The 20,262-nt window shown below is 45.4% G+C and overlaps 2 protein-coding genes across 4 annotated transcripts in view; one reads left to right on the forward strand and one right to left on the reverse strand.

The window, feature by feature from the left end:
- Positions 1-518: 518 nt before the first annotated feature.
- rwdd2b (RWD domain containing 2B) lies at positions 519-6,480 on the reverse strand. The gene is made up of 6 exons (XM_036965246.2): positions 5,409-6,480; positions 5,048-5,269; positions 3,782-3,849; positions 3,475-3,692; positions 2,152-2,323; positions 519-1,945 (listed from the first exon to the last, which is right to left on the reverse strand). The coding sequence occupies exons 1-6, from the start codon at positions 5,424-5,426 to the stop codon at positions 1,693-1,695; spliced, it is 951 nt and encodes a 316-aa protein (XP_036821141.2). The 5' UTR covers positions 5,427-6,480; the 3' UTR covers positions 519-1,692.
- Positions 6,481-6,794: 314 nt separating this feature from the next.
- Positions 6,795-20,262, forward strand: part of usp16 (ubiquitin specific peptidase 16) — a 41,413-nt gene continuing 27,945 nt past the window's right edge. The window contains exons 1-13 of one of the 3 annotated variants that reach the window (XM_090223939.1): positions 6,795-7,780; positions 8,160-8,242; positions 8,397-8,581; positions 8,781-8,884; positions 9,445-9,560; positions 9,791-10,068; positions 10,331-10,429; positions 12,462-12,592; positions 12,730-12,817; positions 13,117-13,192; positions 15,551-15,642; positions 16,372-16,425; positions 16,876-17,058. In XM_090223939.1, coding sequence (XP_090080065.1) covers positions 8,188-8,242; positions 8,397-8,581; positions 8,781-8,884; positions 9,445-9,560; positions 9,791-10,068; positions 10,331-10,429; positions 12,462-12,592; positions 12,730-12,817; positions 13,117-13,192; positions 15,551-15,642; positions 16,372-16,425; positions 16,876-17,058 — 1,461 coding nt within the window. In that variant the 5' untranslated portion in view covers positions 6,795-7,780; positions 8,160-8,187. Of the gene's footprint in view, positions 7,820-8,159; positions 8,243-8,396; positions 8,582-8,780; positions 8,885-9,444; positions 9,561-9,790; positions 10,069-10,330; positions 10,430-12,461; positions 12,593-12,729; positions 12,818-13,116; positions 13,193-15,550; positions 15,643-16,371; positions 16,426-16,875; positions 17,059-20,262 lie in introns of all 3 variants that reach the window. The other 2 variants (XM_090223941.1, XM_090223940.1) reach the window with 2 other exon arrangements.

A 20,262-nucleotide genomic window follows, 5' to 3' on the forward strand; every position in this document is an offset into this window, starting at 1 on the left:
TAATATCTCTGCTACAGCTGTCATTTAGTAAGAAATGACAAGTACATAGCTAGACCTATTACTCTGTTACACAAAACAAGAACCACAAGATGCAGGCTGGCCTGAAGGCTCTAATGATAGCTCACTCGCTAAACAGACATGTTGTGCCAATAGAAAAGAGGCTGGATAGCTTGCCCCAGCTTTGTAGCGGTTATGCTATGTGGAACCACTAGTTTTAATTCTTCATCGGTAACGCCTTGTCGTAGCTTTCAAATTCTGTGAATATCATTTAGCTAGCTCGTAATTTTAACACATTTGATCCATATTTAGCACAACGGAAAGCATGCTTCCAGACCGGAACCCAGTGAAACGTGAAAGAATGACAACGCCTCACCCAGGTGGTCCACCAGACCTCGTGTTATTCTCGGATGCTTGTTTGCAGCTACAAAACTTTTGGCAGAGGTTAGTCGCTGAATTAGTGCCAAAACTCAAGAGCGCAAAATGTAGTTTTGATTCACAGAAGATTCACCAGTTGCAAGTTTAGTAAATGAGTTGTATTCATGTTCAAATGTAGTTGCATGCTTGCAATTCCTGTTGAATTTATTCACATATCAATTGACATGTTTACAAGTGTTGCATTTATCCTCAAACATCGTTTGTATCTACAAAATCATTATACGGGTGCAACTCGTACTGTATTTGGCATGATGAACTGTGCCAAAGCCAAGACATTGGCTCAGGGAGCTAACATACGTTTTCAGTTCTCAGGCAAGGTTACTCATCTCCCGGGACAAACCATTCATAGCCATTAGCACAGTAATTCCCTATCCGAGCACCATTGAGTATTTTTTTTAAACTCAGTCATTTACCACCCCTATTCTTATTTATCGTTGGATATATTTTACATGAGTTTGTTTTTATTTTGCTTGTAGAATGCATTGAATGCATAAAATAAGAAGTTTGATCAGACTTGTGACGAATCTGTAAAACCATTCTCACTTCGTGTTTCAGTGTGTTCCATTTGACTGCTACTATGGTTCAATCTACCATCCCACCTGTTCAGGTGATCCTGGACAAAGGATTTGGAGCTGACGCTTCTGAAAATAGGGGCTGATGGAGACGAGGTGTGGAAACCAGGCGTACACAAATCTGAGCAATGGTATCCACAGCACTGGTGGGTTGTCTTTTCTCCCTGGTAGTTAGGGATTCCCCCCCCCTACCTGGTGTCACAGTTCTGAATCTGTGTTTAGAGGGGAAGGATAAACTCCAGTAGGGGTTAGACTTCAAGGCCTGTATTTGAGAAGGGGTTCAGTAAAACCCTCCCAGCCAACCACCATTCTCACTTTACTGTGGGCTCATCTCTGTGTGGATTAGCTGTGGGCTCATCTCTGTGTGGATTAGCTGTGGGCTCATCTCTGTGTGGATTAGCTGTGGGCTCATCTCTGTGTGGATTAGATGTGGGCTCATCTCTGTGTGGATTAGATGTGGGCTCATCTCTGTGTGGATTAGATGTGGGCTCATTCGGGTACTTGATTCCTGCCATTGGTTCATTTGGGTACTTGATTCCTGCCATTGGTTCATTTGGGTACTTGATTCCTGCCATTGGTTCATGTGGGTATTTGATTCCTGCCATTGGTTCATTTGGGTACTTGATTCCTGCATTGGTTAATTTGGGTACAACCAACAGTTATGGGACCTATCCTATCAGCTATACTACCTTCCTTCAATTCCAAAGTAAAGCTGAAAGACGTCTCCACATCCTCTCTCGTTGAGGTACTGATAGAGCTGGCCCAGGTTCATATGGTTTCCTCTGTTCCCGTGTGGATCAAACATGGCCTCCTCGAACCCTGTGAACCTACGGAGGGAATCCGTGTTGTCTGCCACGCTGGCCTCAGCACTCCGACTGTCCACGGCAACATCCTCTCTGTGACGAATAATGATTTTCTTCCAGGTTAGAACCTTCACCCTGGAAACAGACAGAGGAGAGTGTTCTAGAAGCTTTAGAATACACCAACACACATGGTGACATGCTATATTACAGTCTGATGCTAATGCTATTCCTATTGAGAATAGTAAGTTTGTTAAAATAAAAAACGTTAAGGTTGAATGGATGGAGAGTCCCCCCCCCCCCCCTCCAAAAAAACCCAACACATTACACATGTATAACCCTACCTGGCCCAGAAGTCTTCACAGGCCGACTGAGGGCCTTCCACACAGATGATCCCAGGCTTGCCAGGCATACTGAACCCTGACAGATCCAGCTCCTTGGACCACTCCAGAATGTTCTTCCTCTTCCTCTTATTATAGATGTGGTGGCTGTAGATCCACAAGCGACTGAACTGCTCTATAATAATAATACATTACAATAATATAAACTGTTGGGTTCTGAAAATATGAAATGTCACTGTGCAGGAGGGTAGCCTAGTGGTTAGAGTGTAGAGGCGGCAGGGTAGCCTAGCGGTTAGAGTGTAGAGGTGGCAGGGTAGCCTAGTGGTTAGAGTGTAGAGGAGGCAGGTAGCCTAGTGGTTAGAGTGTAGAGGTGGCAGGGTAGCCTAGTGGTTAGAGTGTAGAGGAGGTAGGTAGCCTAGTGGTTAGAGTATAGAGGCGGCAGGGTAGCCTAGCGGTTAGAGTGTAGAGGAGGTAGGGTAGCCTAGTGGTTAGAGTGTAGAGGAGGTAGGTAGCCTAGTGGTTAGAGTGTAGAGGAGGTAGGTAGCCTAGTGGTTAGAGTGTAGAGGTGGCAGGGTAGCCTAGTGGTTAGAGTGTAGAGGCGGCAGGGTAGCCTAGTGGTTAGAGTGTAGAGGTGGCAGGGTAGCCTAGTGGTTAGAGTGTAGAGGAGGTAGGTAGCCTAGTGGTTAGAGTGTAGAGGAGGTAGGTAGCCTAGTGGTTAGAGTGTAGGGGCGGCAGGGTAGCCTAGTGGTTAGAGTGTAGAGGAGGCAGGGTAGCCTAGTGGTTAGAGTGTAGAGGTGGCAGGGTAGCCTAGTGGTTAGAGCGTAGAGGCGGCAGGGCAGCCTAGTGGTTAGAGCGTAGAGGTGGCAGGGCAGCCTAGTGGTTAGAGTATAGAGGCGGCAGGGTAGCCTAGTGGTTAGAGTGTAGAGGCGGCAGGGTAGCCTAGTGGTTAGAGTGTAGAGGCGGCAGGGTAGCCTAGTGGTTAGAGTGTAGAGGTTGGCAGGGTAGCCTAGTGGTTAGAGTGTTGGACTAGTAACCAGAAGGTTGCAAGTTCAAATCCCTGAGCTGACAAGGTACAAATCTGTCGTTCTGCCCCTGAACAGGCAGTTAACCCACTGTTCTGTTCCTAGGCCGTCATTGTAAAATAAGAATTTGTTCTTAACTGACTTGCCTAGTTAAATAAAGGTAAAATAAAAAAATAGGTTCATTTTAGAACCTAACAGTACATTTTAGTTACTGATTTGTCAAAATTCCAATTGTTATTTGGAACATTCGCAGAAACATACATAAAATAATGTCGTACAATAAATACACCGGGTATAAAGATACCTTTGGGCTGTGGAGATGAGCAGGTAGACCGAGACTCTTTCTTGCCAGGGGCTGCTGTTGATGATGATGTGCTCTTGTCGGTCAGGTACAGGTGTACGTTGTCTTTCACCCACTCCACGGCAGAGAGGACGCAGACATCTCCACGGCAGCTCTCTGAGAGGTAGGCGTTCATGTCTGAGTGAAGCTGGGCCTGCTGGGATCGGCTGAGGTCAGGACACCTGGGGGGGGGGAGAACTAAATTCAAACAACTTAATTTGTGTCCTTCAGACAATTCTATTAAGGCTATAGGGTTACAGATCTGGCTTACCGTACAGCTATTTCAGGTAAGACATTAGGGTAGTCAGATGAGTAGGTGCAAGATATGGTCACGTTCACCTGAGCGGAAGAGGACAAAGGAAGGTAATTCATGTTTAAATTAATAAATATAAAAATGCCGTACATATTGGTAAGCTGATCCAAGTCTATAGATATCCCTGGCTACTGTATGACAGTCAGTGAATGTAGAATATAATATAATGATTGTCAGGTTGTGTGTTTATATACCCTATAGCCCTCAAACTCAACTGGACCTCCAAGTCTATAGATATCCCTGGCTACTGTATGACAGTCAGTGAATGTAGAATATAATATAATGATTGTCAGGTTGTGTGTTTATATACCCTATAGCCCTCAAACTCAACTGGACCTCCAAGTCTATAGATATCCCTGGCTACTGTATGACAGTCAGTGAATGTAGAATATAATATAATGATTGTCAGGTTGTGTGTTTATATACCCTATAGCCCTCAAACTCAACTGGACCTCCAAGTCAGTTCCACTGCACTGTTTCATTGTTCCCCTCTAATCAGGGACTGATTTAGACCTGGGACACCAGGTCACCTCTAATCAGGGACTGATTTAGACCTGGGACACCAGGTTTCCCTCTAATCAGGGACTGGTTTAGACCTGGGACACCAGGTTTCCCTCTAATCAGGGACTGGTTTAGACCTGGGACACCAGGTTTCCCTCTAATCAGGGACTGATTTAGACCTGGGACACCAGGTTTCCCTCTAATCAGGGACTGATTTAGACCTGGGACACCAGGTTTCCCTCTAATCAGGGACTGATTTAGACCTGGGACACCAGGTCACCTCTAATCAGGGACTGATTTAGACCTGGGACACCAGGTCACCTCTAATCAGGGACTGGTTTTGACCTGGGACACCAGGTCACCTCTAATCAGGGACTGATTTAGACCTGGGACACTACGTGGGTGCAAATAATCATCAGGTAAAACAGAAAACCAGCAGGCTCTGGACTTCGTATGGCAATAGTTGAAAACCCCTGCTCTATATGTTGTGATGTGTGTTTTGTCCTATATTAATATTATTATTATTTTTTAATCCCAGCCCCCGTCCCTGCAAGAGGCCTTTTGCCAGGCCGTCATTGTAAATAAGAATGTGTTCTTAACTGACTTGCCTAGTTAAATAAAGGTTAAATAAATCACATTTAAATCAAATATGTCCTCAGCTGAGTGAGTCAGTCATGCCAAATGAATGTAGAATGATTATCATGTGCTGTGCTTTTAACCTACCCCCTTCACAGTGTCAGTGTCCAGCTTCTGTTTGATGAGGATGTGTGGTCTGGACTGAGGATAGGTATCTGTTGCTCCCTCCACATACTCCCTGAGCTCAGCCACAGCTAGTTGGTCAGTAATCACCAGCTCGTCTTCACCGGGGTACATACTGGAGAGTAGCTCTATCTCAGCCAGGTGAGATTCCGCCTGCTCTAGATGGACCATAATGTTCGACGATTCCTGCAGAAAATCCGTGTTATAGCCTTGTTGTTATTAAGACTCCTTGTTCAGAATTAGCCTATGAGAACATATGGGGCAGTGATTATTTCAGCACATGCAGATGTCAAAAAGATTGAAAGAACTTTAAGTTACACGTCACCATCACAGGGAGTGTCATGTTCTCTTGATAAACAGAACAGATAACAGCATGCTTTCCATGGCGGAGGACCCAAACTCATTCGTTGTTAGCCATCAGTATGCTAGTTGCAAATGGTCAAAAACATTTTTTAGCTAACTATCTGTGGCTAGTTGGACAGAAATCCGATTCTGTAAGAGGGAATCGGTGATTATTTGCACCACGTCAATTTAACACACTACCAAATATAATTTTTTTTAAATCCCTACGATTAGTTTACGATGCTAGCGTGGCGTTTCTAACGACCCGGATACATTTACCTACTAGATCGGCTGTACGCCGGGACAGATATATATATATATTTTTGGGGAAAATCATTTTTATTTTCATTTCACATTCAAATACAATTACAAATTTAGTGCATAACGTTGTACATAACATGGATACTTACAAACAGTATCAAAAAGTACCGTAACAATATAAGAATATCAAAACTCCTAAAAAAAAGTGCTGTTCTGCAGAACCTGACCAGTATTATTGGCCTATATTCAAGCTTAACATGCCTCTAACAATCTCCAAAAACAATACAAACAATTCTATAAATAAAAATATATACATATATATACATATGCCAAAATGCACTCTGGATAAACCTCAGTGTATATCAAATATCTACAAAGGCTTAGATTACATTTCAATTGTACCTATGTAATACAACTATATATCGGTTATAAACACATTTACAATGACGGGTAAATCCCTTTCCATCTCTGTTTTACTGATGCAATGCCCCCCTTATCTATTTCGAATTGTATTCTTTTCCAAACTTCCTGTTTTATAAATTGAACCAATCCCGTCGGTGACCACTTGAGGGTGTCATTAACTGCACCACATCTGGCCTCCCAAAGTTTGGTCTTGATAAGGGACACCAGAGTCACTAATGCTAATAATTGCCTTTGGAAACGACAGGCTGTGGTTTAGTTCTTAAAAGTATTTGGTTGTTATAAAAATGTATATGTATGTCCAATTAGATTTAAACGGATTCGCCACTCTTTAATTAAGGGGCTGTTAAATTAGCAGCGACGCTCCTCGGGGTGTCAACTCTGGATTTGGAAACCAGAAGCACTCCGGAGAGTAGAATGTACCCACTTTTATTGCGACACAATGTACAGCAAACGTTTAACTCTGTGCAATAAATTATTGGAATACACACAACAAAAACACTGTTCACCATTTAGACGTGAAAATAATAATAAAAACATATCTAATAAATATTTTGTATTATCATTTGTATGATAACTAGTATAAAATATCGATCATTTTGCAAATTTCACAATGTTCGCTGTAATTAATAATTTACAAAGTATACAGCCTCTTATTCTGAAGAATTCCACAAATCCGTGACCCGGAAGTACTTCGGGGAAGTTACTTTTTCGTAGTAGGTTAGGATAATGTATGCATAAGGTTAGGATAATTCACGTGGCAGGTCAGGCGAACTGCATTGTTGGTTAAGTGTTTGTAAATATGCCTTTCAGTGTAAGGTCTACCTACACTACATGTGACAAATACCATTTGATTTGAATTAGGAAAAGGGTTCGGCTTAGTTAAAATGCTATTTTAACCTGCTACGAATAGTCATTTCCGGTCGTAGCTGTACCCCCTCTAGTCAGAACCTTGCTTTACAGTGCTACCAAATATGTATAACTAAACCAAGATAGAGCACAGCCTGTCGTTTCCAATGGGAACAAATTAGTCACACTGAGCGGAACAAGCGATGAGGTGGGCAGAGCTAGAGAGATCCTATTGGCGCGTTTTACCATTATCTGCATATTTCCGTTAGGGAACGCCTACTCTATGAAGTGCGCGTGTGCATTAACTTGAATTCGACTTTGTTTTTATTTTAATTGTATTTTTCTTCGCAAAGGGTAGTCTACAAAACTTAGTCCACTCTGTTCATAACATATTTAGTTTTGGGAACAGAAAACTATTGAAATCAAATGTTTTATCAATGAGAAAATTTGCTGAATGTTGGCCAAAGTCTTCTCCCACTGCCGGCCAGTGGGCTTCCTCTCACAAGAATATTGGATGGAAACACCAAGCGGATGCTTCACATTTATACATCCGGTAAAATATCTGTCTCATTGTTCTATCGGTGGCCGTACACCACCACCACAGCGCTTCTTATTTGTTCAAGTATATGTGGCAACTGGCTTAAGATGTTATTGTTTTAAAATATGGATAGTTATCATTTTGTGTAGTTTTGGCGTATTTTTTTCCTTCCTGAAGGTTGTTAGCTGTGTGGACTCGGTACAGAGATATGTATAGTTTGGAGTCTTACTCAAAGAAGGGAAAACGAAACGGGCGACTGTGATTCACAAAAAGCGCTCCTCTGCCGGGTAGGTTGGTGACGGGTACCTATTTAGTCACGTTGCTGGGTATGTTTATTTATTGTGTGATCTCTTTCTTGCAATTATCCAAATACATGAATCAAAACATTTGTAGTGGATGCTTGACAGACGCCCGTGGACGGTAATGGTAGCTACAGTAACAATGACTTTTCTTATTAACTAACTAGCTAGCGTTACACAGCTTATAAGTAGGCTAGCTAAATCTGTTCCTATAAATGACAACTAGGTAGTAACGTTAAGTTAACTACAGTATTTTTTTTTTCAAGTCAGAAGGTTTATATTTACCTGAGTAACATGAAACTGCTAGCTAACGTTAAACTCCTCTCTGGCTAACTTGCAGTTTGTGATGATGACTCATTCTGTCTAGGTCAGCTGTCTAAAGTCTTCCAGACAAGATGGTGAAGAGGAGGCAGAAAGGTCCTAGAGAGGACGAAGTGATAGACCTGACTGGTAGGGTCTCTCTCTCTCTCTCTCTCACTCTCTCACTCTCTCTCACACACACACACACACACACACACACACACCAATACAGGACAGATACAATGTCATTATTAGCTACCGTGAACTAGCCTAACTCCTCTCTGGTGTGTCCCTCTCACCGCAGGTCCGTCGTGCAACCATATCCGTAAAGGTGTAGACTCCAGCTTCCTGAAGAAGACTGGGATAGACTCCGCCTGTAACAGCTGCCAAGACTGTAGGGGTGAAGAGCCGGCTGCTGCTGTACAGGCTCCATCAGAGGAGATGAGCGAAACACCAACGATATGGATGTGCTTAAAATGCGGACACCGAGTAAGGTTCCTTAAATACATTAGATATCAAATCAACGTTTATTTGTCACGTGCGCCGAATACAACAGGTGCAGTAGACCTTACAGTGAAATGCTTACTTACAGGCTCTAACCAATAGTGCAAAAAAGGTATTAGGTGAACAATTGTAGAGGTGTGTGTGTGTGAAATGTACCTGACGAACAGTCTTTCTGGTTTTCCAGGGGTGTGGGCGTACCTCTGAGGATCAGCATGCTATCAAGCACTACGAGAAGCCTCGGTCAGACCCTCACTGTCTGGTGCTCAGCCTGGACAACTGGAGCGTTTGGTGAGCCAATAGAACACTGTGTCTGCGAGCCATGCGTTCCAAATGGGACCCTATTCCCTACATAGTGCACTACGTATGGGCTCTGGTCCAAAGTAGTGTAAGATGTAGGGAATAGGGTGCAATTTGGGACGGAGGCCTGTTCCTCTTATCATACTGGGTCCAGGAGGTTTAACTGACCATGTCCCGCGACCAGAAGAAAAGAGACCAGAGGGTCAGGGTAAACTCCAGACCCTGCATCACTCTCACTGAAGACTGCACATGTAGAAGAAGGACATATTGTACACAAGGATCTGTGAATGGTATTAAATAAAAGCTTGGCCCAGTAACTAGGGAAAGGAGTTTTACCTGACTGCGTGAGTTGACCAGGCAAAACTCTGGGTCAAAGGTTAGAACCATGATAATAAAAAAACATTTATAATTTTAAAGTTTGTTTTAGCACATTACACTACACAGTGCGCTTGTTGGTTTTTGTTGTTGTCAAAACATCACCCCCCCCCCTCCCCCTAATGTCTAAACATTTTACATCCCTGACCATTGTCCTGTGTGGTCTTATGATACAGGTGTTACATCTGTGATGATGATGTCCAGTACTCTAAAACAGGCCATCTGGCTCAGTTGGTGAACAACATTAAGAAACAGGCCTTGTCTGAGCCCCGGAAACAAAGTCCACAGAGAAGTGAGTCCCATATCTAGACTACGTTTCCTGTTGGGCTTTAGTGTGTCATTATCTTTGGTAATTTTTAACGTATGTAATGTTGTCTCTGCTTGAAACCGCTTTCTACTTTGAATGATCAAATTAAATCAGTCAATCAATTCTCACAGAATTCTACCGCGATACGACTACATGATTAGATTAGCATCAGATTTGACTAGTATTGTAATGATATTATGTTGTGATTGACTCAGAGCATTCAATAGTGAAGCTGGAGGACAGCATGATAGAAGAGCCACAGGAAACCAAGCCAGAAGAGAAGGAAGAGAACACAGTGACACAACCGAAAGAGAACCAGAAGAAGAACGGCAAGAAAGAAAACGGTTTGAAAGAGAGCAGCAGTTTGACTAGAGGACAGAAGGCCGTGGGAGGAGCCAGCAGCGGTGCAGTGGGAGGAGTCAGCAGCTGTGCGTTGTCAGTTAGAGGACTCAGTAACCTTGGAAACACCTGTTTCTTCAACTCTGTTGTTCAGGTAAGGAACCTTGGGCTGTGTCTGAAATGGCTACATGGTGTAGTGCACTACTTTGGACCAGAGCTTATAGGGCCCCATATAGTGCACTACTTTGGACCAGAGTTTATAGGGCCCCATATAATGCACTACTTTGGACCAGAGCCCGATTGGTATACATACACAGCCTTGGTCTGAATGTGACTATTACTATTTATTAGTAGGCTTAGTTCAGAATTATATTTGTAGAGTAATAAACCATTGTTCTCCATTGTTTCTGTTGCAGGCCCTCTCTCAGACACAGATGTTGAGACAGGTCATCAACAAGGTGACAGCTGAAGAGAAGACCAGTGTCACCATCACACCTGGAGTCTCCTCAGACCTGGTAGGTTCCCCTTCCTCTCCTGTTAGATCTCCTCACCTGGAGTCTCCTCAGACCTGGTAGGTTCCCCTTCCTCTCCTGTTAGACCTCCTCACCTGGAGTCTCCTCAGACCTGGTAGGTTCCCCTTCCTCTCCTGTTAGACCTCCTCACCTGGAGTCTCCTCAGACTTGGTAGGTTCCCCTTCCTCTCCTGTTAGATCTCCTCACCTGGAGTCTCCTCAGACCTGGTAGGTTCCCCTTCCTCTCCTGTTAGACCTCCTCACCTGGAGTCTCCTCAGACCTGGTAGGTTCCCCTTCCTCTCCTGTTAGACCTCCTCACCTGGAGTCTCCTCAGACCTGGTAGGTTCCCCTTCCTCTCCTGTTAGACCTCCTCACCTGGAGTCTCCTCAGACCTGGTAGGTTCCCCTTCCTCTCCTGTTAGACCTCCTCACCTGGAGTCTCCTCAGACTTGGTAGGTTCCCCTTCCTCTCCTGTTAGATCTCCTCACCTGGAGTCTCCTCAGACCTGGTAGGTTCCCCTTCCTCTCCTGTTAGACCTCCTCACCTGGAGTCTCCTCAGACCTGGTAGGTTCCCCTTCCTCTCCTGTTAGACCTCCTCACCTGGAGTCTCCTCAGACCTGGTAGGTTCCCCTTCCTCTCCTGTTAGACCTCCTCACCTGGAGTCTCCTCAGACCTGGTAGGTTCCCCTTTCTCTCCTGTTAGACCTCCTCACCTGGAGTCTCCTCAGACCTGGTAGGTTCCCCTTCCTCTCCTGTTAGACCTCCACCTGGAGTCTCCTCAGACCTGGTAGGTTCCCCTTCCTCTCCTGTTAGACCTCCTCACCTGGAGTCTCCTCAGACTTGGTAGGTTCCCCTTCCTCTCCTGTTAGATCTCCTCACATGGAGTCTCCTCAGACCTGGTAGGTTCCCCTTCCTCTCCTGTTAGACCTCCTCACCTGGAGTCTCCTCAGACCTGGTAGGTTCCCCTTCCTCTCCTGTTAGACCTCCTCACCTGGAGTCTCCTCAGACCTGGTAGGTTCCCCTTCCTCCCCTGTTAGACCTCCTCACCTGGAGTCTCCTCAGACCTGGTAGGTTCCCCTTCCTCTCCTGTTAGACCTCCTCACCTGGAGTCTCCTCAGACCTGGTAGGTTCCCCTTCCTCTCCTGTTAGACCTTCCTCACCTGGAGTCGTCTCAGACCTGGTAGGTTCCCCTTCCTCTCCTGTTAGACCTCCTCACCTGGAGTCTCCTCAGACCTGGTAGGTTCCTCTTCCTCTCCTGTTAGATCTCCTCACCTGGAGTCTCCTCAGACCTGGTAGGTTCCCCTTCCTCTCCTGTTAGACCTCCTCACCTGGAGTCTCCTCAGACCTGGTAGGTTCCCCTTCCTCTCCTGTTAGACCTCCTCACCTGGAGTCTCCTCAGACCTGGTAGGTTCCCCTTCCTCCCCTGTTAGACCTCCTCACCTGGAGTCTCCTCAGACCTGGTAGGTTCCCCTTTCTCTCCTGTTAGACCTCCTCACCTGGAGTCTCCTCAGACCTGGTAGGTTCCCCTTCCTCTCCTGTTAGACCTTCCTCACCTGGAGTCTCCTCAGACCTGGTAGGTTCCCCTTCCTCTCCTGTTAGGTCTCCTCACCTGGAGTCTCCTCAGACCTGGTAGGTTCCCCTTCCTCTCCTGTTAGACCTCCTCACCTGGAGTCTCCTCAGACCTGGTAGGTTCCTCTTCCTCTCCTGTTAGATCTCCTCACCTGGAGTCTCCTCAGACCTGGTAGGTTCCCCTTCCTCTCCTGTTAGACCTCCTCACCTGGAGTCTCCTCAGACCTGATAGGTTCCCCTTCCTCTCCTGTTAGACCTCCTCACCTTACTGTTCTGTACTTCTGTTGCATGTGCAGTAGCTAATAGAGATCCTAATGAACTAAACCTGGAGATTCAGTAGATCACACCGTAACTAAACGTTTTCTCCTGACCCCCCCCCCCCCCCCCCCCAGCCAAGTCTGGTTTATACTTCAACGGAATATCCTGTTCTGTTGCTGTTGTTGTTGCTGATGATGCTGTTTCCTCCAGGAACCCATCCTGGTGCAGCTAGGTCCTCCGGGGTCTCTGACCGTGGCGATGTGTCAGATCCTGAATGAGATCCAGGAGACTAAGAAGGGGGTGGTCACCCCGAGAGAACTTTTCAGTCAGGTCTGCAAAAAGTGAGTAGTATTTTAATTTTTTTTTTTTTTTTTTTTTTTTAGAGTTCTGCCTTCAAGTGAAGTTTCTGTTGAAATCAGCACTCTTACATCAGAAAGGTTTTATTTTTTTTAATCGCTCTCGCCCCCCACCTCCCCAGAGCGGCACGGTTTAAAGGGTTCCAGCAGCAGGATAGCCAGGAGCTTCTTCGCTACTTGCTGGATGGGATGAGAGCCGAGGAGATGAAAGTATAAGACTGTGTTTTACCAGATCTCATTCCTGGTACACTTGTAACCTATAATAGACTACAGACACACAGGAGATTTAACTGTGATTTAATGATCTCTTTTTATAATTCCACATCTTTTAGTTTGGACATTTTTAGATGTAAAGCTATTGAGGTTATTTAGCTGAACAGGATGTGTACCTAGCCCTCCAAATAAGACTTCCCTTTCTCCTCTAAATGGAAACCTGTTCTGCTGTAGCATTTATTTATATATATATATATATATATCTGTATCATTTATTTGTTTTTTTTATTCTCCAGAGACTGAACTCTGGAATATCGGAAGCACTGAAAAAACATGGAAGAGATGCTGAACAATCGAAGAAGTTAGTCAAGGGTAAGGCTAAGGGGTTCTACATTGCTTCTTCTTTGGGGGTTTTAGGCTGGGTGTCTGGAAAGCACTTTTTTGACAACTGCTGACGTAAATAGGGCTTTATAAATTGCTTTCGGAAAGTATTCTGGCCCCTTGACTTTTTCCACATTGTGTTACGTTACAGCCTTATTCGAAAATGGATTCCATTGTTTTTTTCCCCCTCATCAATCTACACACAATACCCCATAATGACAAAGCAAAAACAAGTTTTTAGAGATTTTTGCTAGTTTTTATATATATAAAAAATATATTACATTTACTATAGTATTCAGAAACTTTACTCAGTACTTTGTTGAAGCACCTTTGGCAGCGATTACAGCCTCAAGTCTTCTTGGGTGTGATGCTACAAGCTTGGCACAACTGTATTTGGGGAGTTTCTCCCATTCTTCTCTGCAGATCCTCTCAAGTTCTGTCAGGTTGGATGGGGAGTGTCGCTGCACAGATATTTTCAGGTCTCTCCAGAGATGATCGATCAGGTTCAAGTCCGGGCTCTGGCTGGGCCACTCAAGGACATTCAGAGACTTGTCGCGAAGCCACTCCTGTGTTGTCTTGCCAATGTGCTTAGGGTTGTTGTCCTGTTGGAAGGTGAACCTTCGCCCCAGTGTGAGGTTCTGAGCGCTCTGGAGCAGGTTTTCATTAAGGATCTCTCTGTACTTTGCTCCGTTCATCTTTCCCTCGATTCCGTTCACCTTTCCCTCGATCCTGACTCGTTTCCCGGTCCCTGCTGCTGAAAAGCATCCCGACAGCATGATGCTGCCACCACCATGCTTCACCGTAGGGATGGTATTGGCCAGGTGAGGAGCGGTGTCTGGTTTGCTCCAGACATGACGCTTGGCATTCGGGCCAAAGCGTTCAAACTTGGTTTCATCAGACCAGAGAATCTTATTTCTCATGGTCGAGAGTCCTTTAGGTGCCTTTTGGCAAGTGGGTTGTCATGTGCCTTTTACTGAGGAGTGGCTTCCGACTGGCCACTCTACTATAGAGGCCTGATTGGTCGAGTGCTGCAGAGATGGTTGTCCTTCTGGAAGATTCTCCCATCTCCACAGAGGAACTCTGGAGCTCTGTCAGAGTGATCAAGAACCTCCCTGACCAAGGTCCTTCTCCCCTGATTGCTCAGTTTGACCGGGCGGCCAGCTCTAGGAAGAGTCTTGGTGGTTCCAAACAGCTTCCATTTAAGAATGATGGAGGCCCCTGTGGACCTTCAATGCTGCAGAAATGTTTTGGTACCCTTCCCCAGATCTGTGCCTCAATACAATCCTGTCTCGGAGCTCTATGGACAATTCCTTCAACCTCATGGCTTGGTTTTTGCTCTGACATGCACTGTCAACTGTGGGGCCTTATATAGACAGGTGTGTGCCTTTCCAAATCATGTCCAATCAATTGAATTGACCACAGGTGGACTCCAATCAAGTTGTAGAGACATCTCAAGGATGATCAATGGAAACAGGATGCACCTGAGCTCAATTTCAAGTCTTATAGTAAAAGGTCTGAATACTTATGTAAATAAGGTATTTCTGTATTTTTTTTACATTTGCAAACTTTTCTGAAAACCTGTTTTTGCTTTGTCATTATGGGGTATTGTGATGTCATTATGGGGTATTGTGATGTCATTATGGGGTATTGTGATGTCATGGGGTATTGTGATGTCATGGGGTATTGTGTGTAGATTGATGTTTTTTTTTTTTTTATCCATTGTAGACTAAGGCTGTAATGTAACAAAATGTTTAAAAGGTGAAGGGGTCTGAATACTTTGCGAATGCTCTGTAAATACATTTGATTAGATTGATAGTCCATGAATTTGGACATCTTGCATACTAGAGTATATTACATACCATTGTAGTTCGTGTTACCAGTTGATGTTACTCTTCATTAACAGACCCCAAAGTAAATCAGGGGGAGAAAAATGGGTTTATTCAAAGAGGACAAATCATATATGTTATGCTGAGAGGTAGATGTTCATTCTCCCCTGTCCTCAGTGATTCTCTCCACAGAACAAAGAGACAGGATGTAGTTTTACAACCCAAACCTAGCCTGTGGTTGACCAATTAGAATTAATAATAATAATAATAATAATGTAATAAATCTGGGCCAATGGCCAAATGGCAAGTATCCTGTTTCAGGCTCAATGCCTAGACAAATTCCTCCCCTGTCTCTGACCCATTGATCGTTAACTCCCTCTTGACCGTTAGTCCTCTGCGTTTTTGTGTATTTATCTTCCAAATATTCTTACAATAGCCTAGGTAACTCTCCCAGGCGACCCTAGTCCAATACGTCCCTTGTGCCTATCCTTCGTTATCCCATGTTGTGGTTTGTCTGTTCCAGAGTATGAGAAGAAGGGAGCTCCTAATAACTTCGTAGACCAGGTGTTTGGTGGGGAGATGACCAGCACGGTCATGTGTCAGCAATGCAAGACGGTAGGTACGGTTCAAATCACTCCCGCTTCGGGTTTCTATCCGATTACACCAACTGTCAGAGCAAAAAAAAAGCCATGAACTGAACGATACTATTTGAAAAAAAAAACTTTATTTAACCAGGCAAGTCAGTTAAGAACAAATTCTTATTTTCAATGACGGCCAGTGGGTTAACTGCCTCGTTCAGGGGGCAGAACGACAGATTTGTACCTTGTCAGCTCGGGGGTTTGAACTTGCAACCTTACGGTTACTAGTCCAACGCTCTAACCACTAGGCTACCCTGCCGCCTCTACACTCTAACCACTAGGCTACCCTGCCGCCTCTACACTCTAACCACTAGGCTGCCCTGCCGCCTCTACACTCTAACCACTAGGCTACCTTGCCGCCTCTACACTCTAACCACCAGGCTACCCTGCCGCCTCTACGCTCTAACCACTAGGCTACCCTGCCGCCTCTACGCTCTAACCACTAGGCTGCCCTGCCGCCTCTACACTCTAACCACTAGGCTACCTTGCCGCCTCTACACTCTAACCACTAGGCTACCCTGCCGCCTCTACACTCTAACCACTAGGCTACCTACCTCCTCTACACTCTAACCACTAGGCTACCCTGCCAACCCAACTAAAGATCATCCATCCCCTATGAACACTGATTGACCACTAACCCCCTTAACAACAACCCATACATATGCTACATGTCTGTCGTTGTTGTTTTTGTTGTTGTTTTTTTTAGGTTTCTTTGGTCAAAGAGATGTTTCTGGATCTGTCCCTTCCTGTCTCAGACCAGGTAATGATGATGATGATGATGATGATGACAGGTTTGTCTTTTTCTACACTAGCTGGATATGACATCATGAAAACAACATGTGCCCTAGCGGGTGTATGACATCATGAAAACGGGATGTATGACATCATGAAAACAACATGTGCCCTAGCGGGTGTATGACATCATGAAAAAAACATGTGCCCTAGCGGGTGTATGACATCATGAAAACATGCTGTCAATCCATGATGGATGAGGACATTTCCTCTATGTTTTACCAGCTGTTTATCTTCTGAGCATAGCCCAGCTGTTTATCTTCTGAGCATAGCCCAGCTGTTTATCTTACATGTTGTGCCATGTTGCGTCATGTTATGCCATGTTGCGTCATGTTATGCCATGTTGTGTCATGTTATGCTATGCCATGTTACCGTTATGCTCTACTGCTTAACGTCATGGTTTGCCGCATTCTCTCAGGCCTACAGGAAGAAGAGCCAGAAGAAAGGAGCGGGGAACCAGAAGGCTAGCACTGAGGTGAAATATAATAACGGAGACAGCCCCAGCCCTGTCTCCATGACCAACGGTGACTCCGACGACCTTCCTACTGGCAGCAAGTACCAGCAGAAGAAACAGAAGAAACAGGCCAAGAAACAGGCCAAGGTAGAGTTAGGAGGATACTGGTACCCTAATGCCAAGGTAGAGTTAGGAGGATTCTGGTACCCTAATGCCAAGAAACAGGCCAAGGTAGAGTTAGGAGGATACTGGTACCCTAATGCCGAGGTAGAGTTAGGAGGATTCTGGTACCCTAATGCCGAGGTAGAGTTAGGAGGATTCTGGTACCCTAATGCCAAGGTAGAGTTAGGAGGATACTGGTACCCTAATGCCAAGAAACAGGCCAAGGTAGAGTTAGGAGGATACTCGTACCCTAATGCCAAGAAACAGGCCAAGAAACAGGCCAAGGTAGAGTTAGGAGGATTCTGGTACCCTAATGCCGAGGTAGAGTTAGGAGGATTCTGGTACCCTAATGCCAAGAAACAGGCCAAGAAACAGGCCAAGGTAGAGTTAGGAGGATTCTGGTACCCTAATGCCAAGAAACAGGCCAAGAAACAGGCCAAGGTAGAGTTAGGAGGATTCTGGTACCCTAATGCCGAGGTAGAGTTAGGAGGATTCTGGTACCCTAATGCCGAGGTAGAGTTAGGAGGATTCTGGTACCCTAATGCCAAGAAACAGGCCAAGGTAGAGTTAGGAGGATTCTGGTACCCTAATGCCGAGGTAGAGTTAGGAGGATTCTGGTACCCTAATGCCGAGGTAGAGTTAGGAGGATTCTGGTACCCTAATGCCAAGAAACAGGCCAAGGTAGAGTTAGGAGGATTCTGGTACCCTAATGCCAAGGTAGAGTTAGGAGGATTCTGGTATCCTAATGCCAAGAAACAGGCCAAGGTAGAGTTAGGAGAATACTGGTACCCTAATGCCAAGAAACAGGCCAAGAAACAGGCCAAGGTAGAGTTAGGAGGATTCTGGTACCCTAATGCCAAGAAACAGGCCAAGAAACAGGCCAAGGTAGAGTTAGGAGGATTCTGGTACCCTAATGCCGAGGTAGAGTTAGGAGGATTCTGGTACCCTAATGCCGAGGTAGAGTTAGGAGGATTCTGGTACCCTAATGCCGAGGTAGAGTTAGGAGGATTCTGGTACCCTAATGCCGAGGTAGAGTTAGGAGGATTCTGGTACCCTAATGCCAAGAAACAGGCCAAGGTAGAGTTAGGAGGATTCTGGTACCCTAATGCCAAGAAACAGGCCAAGGTAGAGTTAGGAGGATTCTGGTACCCTAATGCCAAGGTAGAGTTAGGAGGATTCTGGTACCCTAATGCCAAGGTAGAGTTAGGAGGATTCTGGTACCCTAATGCCGAGGTAGAGTTAGGAGGATTCTGGTACCCTAATGCCAAGGTAGAGTTAGGAGGATTCTGGTACCCTAATGCCAAGAAACAGGCCAAGGTAGAGTTAGGAGGATTCTGGTACCCTAATGCCAAGGTAGAGTTAGGAGGATTCTGGTACCCTAATGCCAAGAAACAGGCCAAGGTAGAGTTAGGAGGATACTGGTACCCTAATGCCGAGGTAGAGTTAGGAGGATTCTGGTACCCTAATGCCGAGGTAGAGTTAGGAGGATTCTGGTACCCTAATGCCAAGGTAGAGTTAGGAGGATACTGGTACCCTAATGCCAAGAAACAGGCCAAGGTAGAGTTAGGAGGATACTCGTACCCTAATGCCAAGAAACAGGCCAAGAAACAGGCCAAGGTAGAGTTAGGAGGATTCTGGTACCCTAATGCCGAGGTAGAGTTAGGAGGATTCTGGTACCCTAATGCCAAGAAACAGGCCAAGAAACAGGCCAAGGTAGAGTTAGGAGGATTCTGGTACCCTAATGCCAAGAAACAGGCCAAGAAACAGGCCAAGGTAGAGTTAGGAGGATTCTGGTACCCTAATGCCGAGGTAGAGTTAGGAGGATTCTGGTACCCTAATGCCGAGGTAGAGTTAGGAGGATTCTGGTACCCTAATGCCAAGAAACAGGCCAAGGTAGAGTTAGGAGGATTCTGGTACCCTAATGCCGAGGTAGAGTTAGGAGGATTCTGGCACCCTAATGCCGAGGTAGAGTTAGGAGGATTCTGGTACCCTAATGCCAAGAAACAGGCCAAGGTAGAGTTAGGAGGATTCTGGTACCCTAATGCCGAGGTAGAGTTAGGAGGATTCTGGTACCCTAATGCCGAGGTAGAGTTAGGAGGATTCTGGTATCCTAATGCCAAGAAACAGGCCAAGGTAGAGTTAGGAGGATTCTGGTACCCTAATGCCAAGGTAGAGTTAGGAGGATTCTGGTATCCTAATGCCAAGAAACAGGCCAAGGTAGAGTTAGGAGAATACTGGTACCCTAATGCCAAGAAACAGGCCAAGAAACAGGCCAAGGTAGAGTTAGGAGGATTCTGGTACCCTAATGCCAAGAAACAGGCCAAGAAACAGGCCAAGGTAGAGTTAAGAGGATTCTGGTACCCTAATGCCGAGGTAGAGTTAGGAGGATTCTGGTACCCTAATGCCGAGGTAGAGTTAGGAGGATTCTGGTACCCTAATGCCGAGGTAGAGTTAGGAGGATTCTGGTACCCTAATGCCGAGGTAGAGTTAGGAGGATTCTGGTACCCTAATGCCAAGAAACAGGCCAAGGTAGAGTTAGGAGGATTCTGGTACCCTAATGCCAAGAAACAGGCCAAGGTAGAGTTAGGAGGATTCTGGTACCCTAATGCCAAGGTAGAGTTAGGAGGATTCTGGTACCCTAATGCCAAGGTAGAGTTAGGAGGATTCTGGTACCCTAATGCCGAGGTAGAGTTAGGAGGATTCTGGTACCCTAATGCCAAGGTAGAGTTAGGAGGATTCTGGTACCCTAATGCCAAGAAACAGGCCAAGGTAGAGTTAGGAGGATTCTGGTACCCTAATGCCAAGGTAGAGTTAGGAGGATTCTGGTACCCTAATGCCAAGAAACAGGCCAAGGTAGAGTTAGGAGGATTCTGGTACCCTAATGCCGAGGTAGAGTTAGGAGGATTCTGGTACCCTAATGCCGAGGTAGAGTTAGGAGGATTCTGGTACCCTAATGCCAAGAAACAGGCCAAGGTAGAGTTAGGAGGATTCTGGTACCCTAATGCCAAGGTAGAGTTAGGAGGATTCTGGTACCCTAATGCCAAGGTAGAGTTAGGAGGATTCTGGTACCCTAATGCCAAGAAACAGGCCAAGGTAGAGTTAGGAGGATTCTGGTACCCTAATGCCAAGGTAGAGTTAGGAGGATTCTGGTACCCTAATGCCAAGAAACAGGCCAAGGTAGAGTTAGGA

Source organism: Oncorhynchus mykiss, chromosome 27 (assembly GCF_057628025.1).
Source record: "Oncorhynchus mykiss isolate SJ-2025 chromosome 27, ASM5762802v1, whole genome shotgun sequence".
Taxonomy (NCBI): domain Eukaryota; kingdom Metazoa; phylum Chordata; class Actinopteri; order Salmoniformes; family Salmonidae; genus Oncorhynchus; species Oncorhynchus mykiss.

What these genes read in the sequence shown, in the direction of transcription:
- rwdd2b (XM_036965246.2), bottom strand. An exon ending in TTACCTGAAATAGCTGTACG is followed by an intron (nt 3,693 to 3,781) that starts GTAAGCCAGATC and finishes CCCCCCCCCCAG; the next exon opens with GTGTCCTGACCTCAGCCGAT. An exon ending in TGTGAAGACTTCTGGGCCAG is followed by an intron (nt 1,946 to 2,151) that starts GTAGGGTTATAC and finishes GTCTGTTTCCAG; the next exon opens with GGTGAAGGTTCTAACCTGGA.